Source organism: Ziziphus jujuba, chromosome 1 (genome assembly GCF_031755915.1).
Source record: "Ziziphus jujuba cultivar Dongzao chromosome 1, ASM3175591v1".
Taxonomy (NCBI): domain Eukaryota; kingdom Viridiplantae; phylum Streptophyta; class Magnoliopsida; order Rosales; family Rhamnaceae; genus Ziziphus; species Ziziphus jujuba.
Window position 1 is genome coordinate 35,506,832 of NC_083379.1, and position 14,595 is coordinate 35,521,426.

Sequence of the window (14,595 nt, forward strand, 5' to 3'; positions counted from 1 at the left end):
CCTCGACTGTGACATTTGCTTTCTACGGCCTCTACAAACATAAACATTTGATCTACTGCAAGTAGGAATTAATTTTGTTGGGATGAAAAAGCTCATGTCTGAAGCTCTGTTTCCTCTGTTTTTCTTTTTTACACATCTAATGGGAACAAAAATAGAGATCATGCATCACTCTCTTACAGACACACAAAAGCAAAAAGAGCTTATTTACCAAGAATATGGAGAAAAAAAAATCTGTTTTTAAATACCATTTTTGTCCCAGAACCATGAAAATATGAAAACCTCATAGGAGCTTGAGCTATTGTGATCATGGCTCCAGCATTGTCATCATATGTGGAGAATTAGATCTGACAAATGCTGTACTATAGCCTAACTGCCACCTGTTATGTCCAGGCTATTAAGAAGTCGTCGCTTTGTTTATTTTGGTAAAATAAAATTAAGATCTAAGAAGTAGTACTCCTTTAAAGAGGATTAAGTGTGTAACTTATCTTCTAAAATAGAAACAAATATGTAATACCCCTTTTTTTTTTCTTTAGCTTGGACCTTTTAGATCAACCCCAGCTATAAGCAAATATAGGATTAGAATTAAATTGTCTAAGTCCAGAATTTAATTTACCCATCCTATCAAACATGGCCTCATTGCACAAACCAGTTAATAGTAACAGGACTTTTTGATTGGGAAAATCTCAATCATTATTATAGTTGTAACCATTCATCTGAAGCACATACTTTAAACCATGCATCCCAACCAAATATTGAATAATGCACTTGTTTCTTAATGGAAGGATAAAAATGTCAGGTTAAGTTGAAGGTTAATGATTTAATATCTATCTACCTGCATCCAGCTTTGTCATAGTCACTGAATTTTGTGAACCGGTTTCTTCATTTTTTGGTGTTGAGTTCTCATCGTTTGAACTTCTTTCTATGAAGAAACCAGGCTGCTTAGGTTGAGGCAAGATTGTTCCCTCGTTTTCCAACATGGAAACGATGGAGGACATAGTTGGTCTATCATTTTGAAACTTTTGAACACAAATCAAACCCACTTGAATGCATCTTAATACTTGAGATTCAACATATGAATCCTTGAAGCAACCATCCATTAGATCCAAGGCCCTGTCTTCATTCCAAAGCAACCATGCCTGTGAAAATAAGCTTAGCTGAGTAATTCACATAAGAAAAAAAAGAAAAATAATGCTGTGGATAAAACAGTATATCAGCCAAACTTACATGTCCTAGAAGATTGTGGTGGTGATCAGGGTGACTGAACCTTCTATTCTTTTTGCCGCTCACAATCTCTAGCAAAAGCACACCAAAGCTAAAGACATCGGATTTTGCAGAGAACTTTCCATCAATTGCATATTCTGGAGACATATATCCACTACATGAAGAATATAGTTACCGAACTTTCTCTATATGCTTGTAACTAAAGGAAAAATGAAAGAGCTCCTATACTTACTATGTTCCAACAACTCTCCTTGTTCTGGCTTCATTTTCATCACCCCCAAAAATCCTTGCTAAGCCAAAGTCAGAAATCTTAGGATTCAAGTTCTTGTCCAGTAAAATATTCCCTGCTTTAAGATCCATGTGAATAATTTGAAGTTTAGAATCTCTGTGGAGGTAGAGAAGACCTCTTGCAATCCCCAGTACAATATTGAATCTCTTTTCCCAACATAAGATGGTGCTTCTTTTATTATCTGCACAACATTTCCACTCTTTGTAAACTTTCAGATAGATTAGTAACAACGCATTCAATTCTTAATTTCAAGTAGCCAAAGTCTGCAATGATTAATTTAAATGCGTAAAAGGCCAAGAGGTTCAAACCAAAGATAAAATGATCTAAGCTTTCATTGGGCATAAACTCGTAGATTAAGATCCTCTCTTTTCTTTCAATACAACAGCCCAAAAGTGCAACGAGATTTCGATGTTGAAGCTTTCCAATCAAGTCTACTTCATTCATAAACTCTTTAAGACCCTGTCCTGAATTCTGGGCCAGTCTCTTCACAGCTATTTCTTGTCCTGTTGAGAGGTTCCCCTGCATAATGCCATAAAAACAATGTGAACTTTCAATTCAATATTCTGGTAAATGAACTCTCAGTTCAATTCAATAAGAAGTTACTACCTTGTAAACAGAACCAAAGCCGCCTGCACCAATCATACGCTCGGGAGAGAAGTTTTTTGTAGCAGAAGCAACAGTAGCCAAATCAAATAAAGGTAATTCTATATCTTCTTTCTGTCTTCTAAAACCTATTAAGTTTACATAATTATTTTTCTCAGTAAACTTCATTCATAAACTCTTTAAGACCATTTCCTGAATTAACAAAATTAAGAAAATTAAGTCAAGTGGAACAATTTCCTTACCTCTTATCTTTTTTCTTATTTTCCCATATACGGAGCAGAAGACCAGGCAAAAAATACACACAACGGATAATGAATTCACTAGGATCTTCTTTAGTCTTGATTTTGCATTCGCTTCACGGATTGTTTCTACAAAGACAAGACTACACATCAATTAATCAATCTTGCCGTAAATATTTCCTTTATTTGCTTGTCTAGAATCCATTTCTACTTTCTTTTTTATATTACTTATACAAACAGAGAAGATGTATCAAATGCTAGGCCACAAGATTAAATTGTAGTTTCGGAAGTACACTTACTCATGTCCGAAGCAGACACGCGAATGTAAATACTATCTTCACTGCCTTTTATGCTCAACTCCCGGACATCAATAAAGTCACCAAACCACATCATACACCCATTGCCTCCTTCTCTTATATCAGAATTAGCATAAGCTTTACACGGACAATTCTTCAAGCACATCTCTTTACATTCTCGGAGGCTCATATTCTGGTTCGACCAAAACTCCAATAAGTCAGGCAATTTCACACCCACAAGCTTTACAAACCCTTCTCCTTTCTGGCAAGTCAACGGGTTTTTTCTCACACATTCCCTGGACCAACTCAGAATTTTCCACTCTTCTGGATTCCTCGGTGTAAAGCCTTCCAAACACTCACATATGGGCATTCTGTTTATCCTACAAATACCATTTGGTCCACAATGTCCATAACTATCACATGGCTCATAAGGCTGTGAATACATAATAGCCCAATCGGTTTCACCGTTTCGCAATATGAATCGCTGAGCCAAACCTGAAGAATTCAGCGTCATGCGTGTAATAACAGTGTCTGCAATGTTGGGCAGTGCCATGTAATACGACTCGTTGTCGTTGAATACGACAGTCGATTTGAACACCACATCGGACACAGCAGGTAGACCACTGAATCGAACACCATTCCATGTTCCTGTCCGAAACATCCTTGTCTGTCCCATCGTGACCATCATCTGGGGTGGCCCTTTGTTGTCCATCCTGTAAGTGAAATCGCCGTCTGATGGGTCATCATCGCTTTTCCACGATGTTAAATACCCTTCTAGACCTGTCTTTCTGTTCCATCCGATCTTCATCCCTGATAGTGTGTTTGATGGATAATCGAAGCTCTGCCATACAAAAATCTCAGAGCTTGTGATCTTGTTTTTCTCTCCAACTACAAAGTTTCCTGAATCCAAAAGCAGAGCAATTGGTTCCTTGGCGACCCACGATGTGTTTGTGGACCAAATGACACTCCTCGTCTGGTTGAGAAGAAGAAGGTTTCCATGGTCGGTGATGACCAATTTCCCAGATGAATCGTGAAATGGGTTATTTCTGTTTGCAACCCAGACAACAACATCAGGGGCAGTCTTGTACCATATTCCTAAATACCTGTTCTTGGAGCTGCCAGGGGAGAAGAAGCCGAGCTCAAATCTTTGGCCTGAAGAAACTAAAGTTGTGCCGTCTGTGATGGAGTGTGTTTTAGTTACCGTGTCTGCTGCTTTACAGAGTACCAACAAGATTGGGAGAGACATCACCAAAGCATAAAAATCGATGAAGATATTGGTTTCCATTTGGAATATATTTTTTGAGAACAGAGAAAGCTGCAGTTTAATACGATGTGCAATTCTATGTACAGGTCGACGAGTTTGGGAGAATACCTGTGTACCACCAGTAAGTTAAAAAGATTATTAGGTGCACCTTCACTCTCGTTTTTTTCTTTTTTTGTTTTTGTTTCTATTTTCTAGCACGTGATTTGGAAACTTTCAAAATGTTCTGTACAATTACGTATTCCAAATTTGCAATATATGTTTTGACTTTGGAGAGTGCTAAAATATCACGGCCAAGAAGAGTCAACGGCCTACTGTGGAGGTCCTTTCTTTGATGTTGAGCAATACAATCGGCAATGGGAGATGGTCAACGGTTTTAAAAGAAATTGTTCCATAAACCATGTTTACAAATGTGAATCATTTTTGCAATTTATAAAATTCCATGCCTACTTATAACAAAAATGAACACAATGTGCCAATTTAGTAAGGAAAGCACCCAATAATTTTTCTAGAGGGAGGTTTGTGCTTGAAGAAGAAATTCACTTTGGCAACAAATCTTTGAAAGAAAAATTTGCTGTTAGACTCGGTCAGCAACCAAAACGTTTAAAAACTACATAATATTGATGTTTACCAGATTACATATAATTAAAAACTAGCTAGTACACGAATCAGACTTTTTAATATGTAGTTTTTTTTTTTTTTTTTTTTCAATATTAGTTAGTGTATGTTAGGTTTGTAAGACATCAAAATTAATTAGCAAACTTTACAGGTGAAAAGAACAAGATGAATCCTAAATTAAAAACAACCGTGACTTGTTTGTCAAGTTCAACTCAAGAATTGTAATAAAAATTAGGTCAGCAAATGGACAAATCATGGAAGCACAAGGAAAAAGAGATTTAGTCAACTAAACACTAAAAGGTACAATTCAAATTACCAATGTTTTATATGTCCCAAATCTATCCGAAAATTTACTTAGTGTGCCACAACTTATGAAAAAATGATACATTTTGAAATTCTTAGATACAAGTTGTAAAATATCTAAGGATGACAAAATTGTATTAGTTGTCCATATGAAAGATAATAGCCTTGTAATTGATTTTGATCAACAAAATCAAATGGCTATGAATACCAAAGTCCAAGAAGATTCAAGACTATGGCATAGAAGGCTTGGCCATTATAACTATGCCACCATGAAGTAAATGCATACTTAACAAATTGTTAAGAATTTACCACAAATCTATGAAAATGAAGCTGTTTGCCAAACATGTCAACTTGGCAAAATCAAAAGACAACCATTTCCTTTGACAACACTCGGCAAAGCAAAGGAAAAGTTACAAATGGTGCATTCGGATTTGTGTGGACCAATGAATGAAGCAACTCATGCAGGGAGGAGGTATTTTATTATCTTTATCGATGACTATTCAAGAAATTGCTGGATATACTTCCTCAAACAAAAATCATAAGCAGCAGCCACATTTGAAGAGTTCAAAACACTTGTAGAAAACCAAGCACAAATAACCATCAAAGTGATTTGAACCGACAATGGTGGAGAGTACATTTCAAAAACTTTCCAAGATATTTGCAAGACAAATGGCATCATACACCAACTCACAACTCTATACACACCACAACAAAATGGAGTGAGTAAAAAAAAGAATAGAACCATCATGGAGATGTCAAGATGCTTGCTATTCGAGAAGTGCTTGCTAATGACATTTTGGGCCGAAGCTGTAAACACAAGTGTATACCTCCTAAACCGACTTCCAAGTAAGGCAATTGAGTCTAAAACTCCAAATGAATTGTGGTATGGTTTTAACACTTCAATTGCTCACTTAAAAGTCTTTGGAAGTATTTGTTATATGCATATCCATGACTCCAAAAAAACCAAGCTTGATAAGAAAGCAAGTATTGGTATATTTATAGGCTATAGCTCGATTTCAAAGACTATAGAATCTTTGATATATCTAAGATGCAGGTTGTTGTCTCTAGAAATGTTATTGTAGATGAGAACTCATATTAGAATTGGAAGGAGCATAAAGTGGAAGAAAACACTTATATTCAATCAAGAACTCCTTCCACCGATCAAAATGATTTTGATGTTGCCGATGATGATGACTAGGCCAATGAAGAATATGTTGGGAAGAGAGGCACAAAATCAATTGTAGAACTTTATGCAAGTGCAAGGATGGCAACACTTGATCCTACAATATATAGTGAGGCTTCACAACATAAAGAATGGTAAGCTGCAATGGAGGAGGAGCTTCACATGATAAAAAAGAACAAAACTTGGAGTTTGGTGCCGAGACCAAAGAAAGGACATGTAGTAGGTGTCAAATGAGTTTTTAGAACAAAACTAAACCCTAATGGCACTTTGAACAAATAAAAAGCAAGGCTGGTTGTTAAAGGCTATGTTCAACAATATAGTGTAGACTACATGGAGACTTTTACACCGATGGCAAGATATGAAACCATTCGGCTTTTACTTGTATATGCAGCCAATAATTCTTGGAAAATATATCATTTGGATGTGAAATCAGCTTTTCTAAATGGTATTTTAGAAGAAGAAGTATATGTTGAGCAACTTGAAGGCTTTGTTATAGAAGGAAAGGAGGAGAAAGTGTACAAGCTTCATAAAGCCTTGTATGGGCTTAAACAAGCTCCAAGAGCTTGGTATGCAAGAATTGATGACTACCTTACTCATGAAGGTTTTTCAAGAAGTGATAATGAGCCTACACTCTATCTCAAAACCAACTGACATGAAGATGCAATGGTAATCTCTCTTTATGTTGATGATTTGCTAATAACAGGTTGCAATACCGAAGGCATTCAAAAATTCAAAGATAAAGTAATGGAAACCTTCGAGATGTCCGACCTTGGCTTAATGAATTATTTTCTAGGTTTGTAGATCAAGCAAACAAGTAAAGGTATAATTTTATTTGAAAAAAAAATATGCTATGAATTTGCTCGATAAGTTTCAACTAGAAAATGCCAAGATTGTTGAAACACTAATGATTCAAAATGCCGAGTTCGAACTTGATGATGGAAGTGAGAAAGTGAATGCTTCGGTTTATAGAAGCCTAATTGGAAGCTTGCTTTATTTGTGTGCTTCAAGACCTGATATTATGTATGCTGTAAGTGTGCTATCAAGGTTCACGAGTGCACCATCTCAAAACCATTACCAAGCTGCTAAAAGAGTCCTAAGGTATGTAAAGGCACAGCCAACTTTGGAATCCTATACAAGCATCGCAACATGTGTGAATTAGTTAGCTATTGTGATAGTGATTGGGTAGGTAGCTTGGAAGACATGAAGAGCACTTCTGGATACTTTTTTATATTTGATTTAGGTCCATTTTCATGGAGTTCACACAAGCAAGGAACCACAGCACAATCAACAGCAGAAGCTGAATACATCTCGGCGGCAGCAACATCAAATCAAGCAATTTGGCTAAGGAAATTGCTTAGTGGTTTAGGTTGCAAGCAAACAAATGCAACCACCATTCATTGTGACAATACTTTAGCCATAACCATCACAAAAAATCTAGTACAACACAGAAGAACCAAGCATATCCTTATAAAGTACCAAAGCATCTATGAAGCTGAAAGAAACAAAGAAATCAATTTGATGTATTGCTCAACACAAGACCAGCTAGCCGACATTCTCACAAAACCATTGCCAAAAGAAAGACTTCAAGTGCTTAGGAGTCTTCTACATATCATGCCTAACATTGCCAAATAGAAGTGTTAGAGAATCACGGTAATTTTTAGCCATGAACCATGCAAATCTGAGACCAAGCTTAAATGCCTTAGCCAAGAAGCAACTTCCTTATTTTGTTTTGTATTTTATTTAGGTAGTTGATCAAATCATTTTGTGTTGTATTCTAGGCTTATTAAGTTAGTGCACAAAGACACCAATATTTGTTATTTGATATGTATTAGCAAAATTAGAGGTTAGGAAAATGAAAGCACTTTGATGACATGGAAAGCACCTTGGTGACTAAGATGGTGACATGGAAGCTACTTGGTGATATGGAGCCAAAGCATTCGGCCTCTCTCTTATCCAATGCATGGAAGGACATGTGTCATTATACATGGGGACTACTTCAACATGAAGCACCTAATGAGGCAGCAACACTTGTCAATAAATCATGAAGCATGTGGCAATGTTACTTTACAGATGTGTTTTGCTTTACCATGAAGGACTTGTTTTGCATTGGTGTTTAGAACCAACAATGGTGTGCTTTCACACCTATTTTGTATGCTATAAGTATGTATTACATCTTAATGAATATTGTATTGAATTTTGGAAAAAATACCTTAGTTTCCACTTTGAAACCAAGAGAAACACAAACCGGCCAAAATTGGAAGATTTTCCAGCAGCTTAACCAAAGCAAGCTGAGAACAACCAAACTCCAAATCAATTTCCAAACCTTTCAAAACCTTGTTCTTTTTAGATTAACCTTGCCCTAATCCTTTCAGTACATTCTAATTAACCCTGAGTATGAAGCCCTATAAAAACCAACCAAACTCCAAATCAATTTCCAAACCTTTCAAAACCTTGTTCTTTTTAGATTAACCTTGCCCTAATCCTTTCAGTACATTCTAATTAACCCTGAGTATGAAGCCCCATAAAAACCAAACCAAAAATAATAATAATAATAATAAATTCTGAGTGGAAATCTACCATACCTTCAATGTTTTGGTCTTTCTCATCCATCTGTTCTTGACATCATATATTTGTCGTACTTATACTGTAGTTGACATCATGACTCCACAATAGTCGTTCTATGATGGACAAACTTTAGTTTTGTTGGGACTGACCTTTGAGCTAGGCTTATTCTCCACTGGCAGCTCCAAGAACAGGTATGTAGGAAAATGGTACAATAGTACCCCTGATTTCGTTGTTTGGGTTGCAAATAGAAATAACCTACTTACTGGTTCATATGGCCAATTCACTATCACCAACGATGGAAGATTTCTTCTTCTCAACCGGATCGGGGGGCAGCATTTGGTCCTCGGATACATCATTCGTGAAAACATTAAACAACGATTACTTAGCTTTTGGAGTTAGGGATTCCGTAGTTGGAAACAGAGTTAGCCTCAGTTCCAAAGATATATGCATGTTAGAGCTTTGCTTATCCATCAAACACTTTATTAGCAGGGATGAAGTTCTGAAGGAACTTGAAAACTGGTTTGGAAAGATATTTGACATCATGGAAAAGCGCTGATGACCAATCAATTGGTAACCTTACCAACTGATTGAACATCACTTGAATACCTCAAAGAGTAATAGCCACAAGATCAACCAGAAAGCTTTGGACGGGGCTGTGGAATGGAGTTCAATTAATCAGTAAGAGTAAGTTAAGGAGCTGTTCGGGGTTGAAATATTAATTATTTTGTTAAACAAATTAATTATAGAGTGAATAATTTGTTTAACCTGTTTAACGAATTCAAATTGCTCAATGTAGAATTTTGACAACTAACTGTTTATATAAATGCGAAGGAATAACGTCTCATTCGATGAATTTATTACTTACTTAAAGATTTTTTTAACTACTTTTTGGGTCTATTATACATGTTTGGAAAATCTGATTTGTACACTATATTTTAATTATTTGGAATCTGTTAAGCCTCTAATGTTACTTAGCTTTTAAAAGTTTTTGCTAGTGATTATAACCACAAATTTTTCCATCAGAAATTTGTCAACAAAGGGAATTTCGTCTTCCGGTCCAAAAAGTTATGCAAGAAAAGTTCTTGATGCAGAAATTTTTTCTTTAATCAATTCGTCCATTATATCCATTTTTAGTATCAGTTAGCCATGGATTCTCTATAAGTGTTATTATATCTTAAGTAATATTGGGTTGGAGGATTATAACTCCATCAGAATTTTGTCAACAAAGTGAAGTTCTCTTCCAGTCCAAAACGTTACGCAAGAAAAGTTACTGGTGCTGAAATTTTTTCTTTAATCAATTCGCCCATTATATTCATTTTTATTACAAGTTAGGCACGGATGTTCTATAAGTGTTATTGTTATTTTTTGTAATATTGGATTGGAGGATTATTAACTTAGCTTTATATATGTATATATATGGAGTAGGGGATTTTATTACCAAATGTTGAACCTAGTATTTAACGTTAAAACGAGTGGTTATTGCAATGCCAACTCGACAAAAAACAACTCAGCTTCTATCCATAAGTTTTTATTTTTTATTTTTTACTTTTTCGTTTTTTATTTTATTATGATGAAATACATTTTCCATAAGTTGAACAAATGATTAAAAAGGTGAACTTGGTTTATTGGACAATTTATTTCTGGACCGTTGTCCATTTTGGACTTCGCTCTACATCATCAATGGAACGGCCGTTGACTCTTTTACAATACGCAATTGCAAGCAGACGTGCCACGAAAAAAACAAACAAAAAACCCAATAATGCATCTAACAATATGTTTTTGACTTATTGACAGGTCTTCGGCGAATTCGTTGACTACCGTACATATAGAAGTTGTATATTCATTCTTTTTTTTTTTTTTTGGTTAAATAAGTTTTATATAATTATTCATTGAAAATGACACCACTACAACTTTTGATCTGTTTTTTTTTTTTTTTTTTTTTTTTTGTATAATTATTCATTGAAAATAACACCACAACTTTCGATCTGTTTTTTCTTTTTGTTTAAAAAAAATAAAAAATTATTCCAAATGGCAACCTATAATTTCTTCACCGTTTTGTATGCTTCGGTGATATCTCTGTTTTTTCTTTTTGTTTAAAAAAAAAAATTATTCCAAATGGGAACCTATAATTTCTTCACCGTTTTGTATGCTTCGGTGATATCCCTCCCCACCTTGTTGTTACTCTGTAGAGCAGCAGACACCATAACTCCAGCACAGCCCCTCACGGACGGCACCACTTTAGTTTCTTCTGGCCAAATCTTTGAGCTTGGTTTCTTCTCCCCTGGCAGCTCCAAGAACAGGTACTTAGGAATATGGTACAAGATTACCCCTGATGTCGTTGTCTGGGTTGCAAACAGAAATAACCCACTTCATGATTCAAACGGCTCATTGATCTTTACCAACCATGGAAGTCTTCGTCTTCTCAATCGAACCAGGGGCATCATTTGGTCCTCAAATACATCATCAATGGAAACAGGAAACAACCCAGTTGCTCAGCTTTTGGAGTCAGGAAATCTTGTAGTTGGAAACAGAGATAGCCTCAGCTCCAATATATATGCATGGCAGAGCTTCGATTATCCATCGGACACTTTGGTAGCAGACATGAAGGTTGGATGGGATTTCGAAAGCGGTCTGGAACGATATATAACCTCATGGAAAAGCGGTGATGATCCATCGACCGGTGACTTCACTTACCGGTTGAACATCACGGGGATACCTCAAACCATAATTGCCGCGGGATCAACCAGAAAGATTCGGTCTGGTCTATGGAATGGAGTTGAATTTCGCGGTATTGTTGTGATGACTAACCCTGTTTATGAAGCAGCTTTTGTCTTAAATGAAAACGAGTCATATTTTGGTTTCAAGCAAAAAGTTAACACAGCCATTACACGCCTAAAATTGAATCCTTCTGGCTCTTTGGAACGTCTTGTATTGGAAAATGGGAGGAACACATGGGATATCATGTTCACACAACCTTATGAACCATGTGACAATTATGGATACTGTGGTCCAAATGGTATTTGTAAAATTAATAGAAGTCCGATATGCGAGTGTTTGGAAGGGTTCGTGCCAAGGTCCCAGAATGAATGGGAAGTTCTGAATTGGTCTAATGGATGCACGAGGAAGATGCCATTAGATTGCCGAAGGGGTGAAGGGTTTATAAAGCTTGTGGGGGTGAAATTGCCTGACCTGTTGGAGTTTTGGTTGAACAAGAGCATGAGCCTCCATGAGTGCAAAGAGATGTGCTTGAAGAACTGTTATTGTACAGCTTATGCTAATTCTGATATCAGAGATGGAGGCAGTGGCTGCTTGATGTGGTTTGACGACCTTATTGATGTTCGTGAGTTGAGAGTGCAATTTACTAAGCAGGATGTATATATACGGCTGTCTGCTTCTGCAATGAGTAAGTGTATTTTTGTTGCTTATAACACTGCAAAGGAAAGTCATTGAGATTTTGTTTACAGCAATAGAAGCATTTTATTTTTCATTGTCCAGAAGATGTTCGAAAATTATAAGAATATACCAACAAAATATAAATTATTGTAAAGAAATCTATTGACGAATATAGGCAATTTGCATCATATGATCTTTTGGTATTGTCTTCTCTTTTTTCTAGAATCTATTCATGACGCTGACTTGAAGAAAAGACTAAAGACCATTATTCTGGTTTCAATTGTGGCTGTTTGCATCTTTTTCCTCGTTGTCTGCTGCATAATTTGGAAAGCAAGAAACAAGAAAAGAGGTAAGAAAATTGTTCCCCTTGACTCCATTTTCTTAACTTTATTAGTTTGTGCGCATAATGTATTTGTAAGGACCTATTGAAGAATTTACCAAAAAATAAAGAAAAAGACCTATTGATGAATTTGCTGAAAATCATTATATAATGTAACAGGCTTGGGATACAAGAAAGTAGATATAAAATTACCATTATTTGATTTGGCTACAATTTCTTCTGCTACAAAAAATTTCTCTCCTGAACATATGATTGGATCTGGAGGCTTTGGGTCTGTTTTCAAGGTATTTGTTTCTTATTATATATTGAACAATATAGTTATCCATATGCATCTCAGTGTATGAAAGTATGGATAAAACTAGCTTCATACTTTTTGATGTTTTTTAATGGCAATATGCAGGGGAACCTCTCAACAGGACAAGAAATAGCTGTCAAGAGACTTTCCAAGTATTCTGTTCAGGGTCTCAAAGAGTTTAAGAATGAAGTAGACTTAATCGCAAAGCTTCAACATAGGAATCTCGTTGCACTTCTAGGTTGTTGCATTCAAAGAGAAGAACTGATGTTAATCTATGAGTATATGCCGAACAAAAGCTTGGATCATTTCATCTTTGGTTAGAACCTGTTTGCCTTTACATATTTAGTTCACTATTGCAGAACCATTTTGATTATTTCATAAATACTGCCAGATGTGAATATACTTAGAACTAATCTGGCTATCCGAAGTATAACGAGTGGTGCAAATGATGTGCAGATAATAAAAGAAGTACTATCTTGTGTTGGAAACAGCAGTTTGATATCATTATGGGGATTGCAAGAGGTCTTCTCTACCTACATCGTGATTCTAAACTTCAAATTATTCATAGAGATCTTAAGGCTGCTAATATTTTACTGGATAACAACTTGAATCCTAAGATCTCTGATTTTGGCTTAGCAAGGATGTTTAGCGGTGATGAAAAAGAAACCCGAACAAGGAGAATCATTGGAACATAGTAAGTTAGTTTATTTTTTCCATTAATAATGAGTAATGACATATTAAAAGATTGAAGCTTTCTAATGATTTTGTTAAAAGATTGAAGCTTTCTCATCATTTTGTTCATGCAGTGGATATATGTCTCCAGAGTATGCAGTTGATGGAAAATTCTCTGTAAAATCGGATGTGTTTAGCTTTGGTGTGCTTTTGCTAGAGATTGTGAGTGGGAAAAAGAATAGAAGGTTCAACCATCCTGATCACCACCACAACCTTTTGGGACATGTAAGGAAAGAAGATTGGTTTGGCTTACTCTATCTGTTATATCCGGTGCAATTTTTAGGGAATGACAAGCTAACAAATATTGTCACAGGCATGGTTGCTTTGGAATGAAGGGAGAGCCTTGGATCTAATGGATGCAAGCTTAAATGATTCAAGTGTTGAATGTCAACTGGTGAGATGCATTCAAGTGGGTTTGTTATGTGTGCAAAAATTTCCTCAAGACAGACCAACAATGTCTTCTGTGATTTTCATGTTGGAAAATGAAGGAACAATATTGCCACAACCTCAGCAACCGGGTTTCTTCACGGAAAGGAGTTCAAACGATGACAGCTCAATATCAAGAAACAAAGAATCCGGTTCCCAAAATGTAATGACTATGACAAAGCTGGATGGTAGATAGAGAATTTTAATCATTAACCATTAAATTTGCTTCAATTAACTCATATACTTTTGTTATTTTTTTGTTTTATTTAGGTCGACAATTATCTTATATTTTGGATGTATAATTAAGGGTTCTGCTTCCAAACACATTAAGGATACCTAAGTATGCCCCTAACAACTTTTTGACTTATTTATACTTTGAAAAAAATTTTGACTTAACGATCTCCTTATTTCTCCTCCTTTATTTTCTCCATTCCACCATTTCACTCTCGATAAAGTTTGAAAAAATTCAAATACACTATATATCTGACTTTCTCAATTTCCTTCTTGGGAGGTTAACATTGATTTTTCCTCTGTAGGGGCCGCCAGCAGTTCTTCTATATGAAATCTACAGAGTTATTACCCAAAAAAAAAAAAAAAAAAAAGGGAAGACTACAGAGTTTCTTCACCTACTTCTTCATAAAAGCAAGAATATTTTATGTCACAAACCCCATCATAGATGCTAATAAAATGTCTAAAAGAGGACACAAAAACTAAAATTCTAATAGAAATCCCATCATAACTTCACCATCTTTAACTCTTCTCTCCTGGCAGCTCCAAAAACAGCTAGCTAGGTATAAAAGAGTTCAACTTCCCTTTAAATTTGAACTCTTC

The 14,595-nt window shown here is 35.8% G+C and overlaps 2 protein-coding genes across 4 annotated transcripts; one reads left to right on the forward strand and one right to left on the reverse strand.

Moving 5' to 3' along the window:
* Nucleotides 1-750: 750 nt before the first annotated feature.
* Nucleotides 751-4,171, reverse strand: LOC125419061 (G-type lectin S-receptor-like serine/threonine-protein kinase At4g27290). 3 transcript variants are annotated; one of them, XM_048464127.2, is made up of 7 exons: nucleotides 2,652-4,167; nucleotides 2,356-2,481; nucleotides 2,117-2,241; nucleotides 1,819-2,029; nucleotides 1,454-1,691; nucleotides 1,225-1,375; nucleotides 751-1,136 (listed from the first exon to the last, which is right to left on the reverse strand). In XM_048464127.2, the coding sequence occupies exons 1-7, from the start codon at nucleotides 3,931-3,933 to the stop codon at nucleotides 825-827; spliced, it is 2,445 nt and encodes an 814-aa protein (XP_048320084.2). In that variant the 5' UTR covers nucleotides 3,934-4,167; the 3' UTR covers nucleotides 751-824. The 3 variants fall into 3 exon arrangements, 2 of the variants coding, with proteins under 2 accessions (XP_048320084.2, XP_048320087.2); XR_007238041.2 differs by having other exon boundaries at nucleotides 1,079-1,136; nucleotides 1,225-1,292; nucleotides 2,652-4,171; XM_048464130.2 differs by lacking the exon at nucleotides 751-1,136 and having other exon boundaries at nucleotides 1,224-1,358; nucleotides 2,652-4,170.
* Nucleotides 4,172-10,537: 6,366 nt separating this feature from the next.
* LOC107430810 (G-type lectin S-receptor-like serine/threonine-protein kinase At4g27290) lies at nucleotides 10,538-14,160 on the forward strand. Its single transcript, XM_048464122.2, has 7 exons — nucleotides 10,538-11,981; nucleotides 12,195-12,320; nucleotides 12,471-12,595; nucleotides 12,712-12,922; nucleotides 13,063-13,300; nucleotides 13,413-13,563; nucleotides 13,652-14,160. The coding sequence occupies exons 1-7, from the start codon at nucleotides 10,694-10,696 to the stop codon at nucleotides 13,958-13,960; spliced, it is 2,448 nt and encodes an 815-aa protein (XP_048320079.2). The 5' UTR covers nucleotides 10,538-10,693; the 3' UTR covers nucleotides 13,961-14,160.
* The last annotated feature ends 435 nt before the right edge of the window (nucleotides 14,161-14,595 follow it).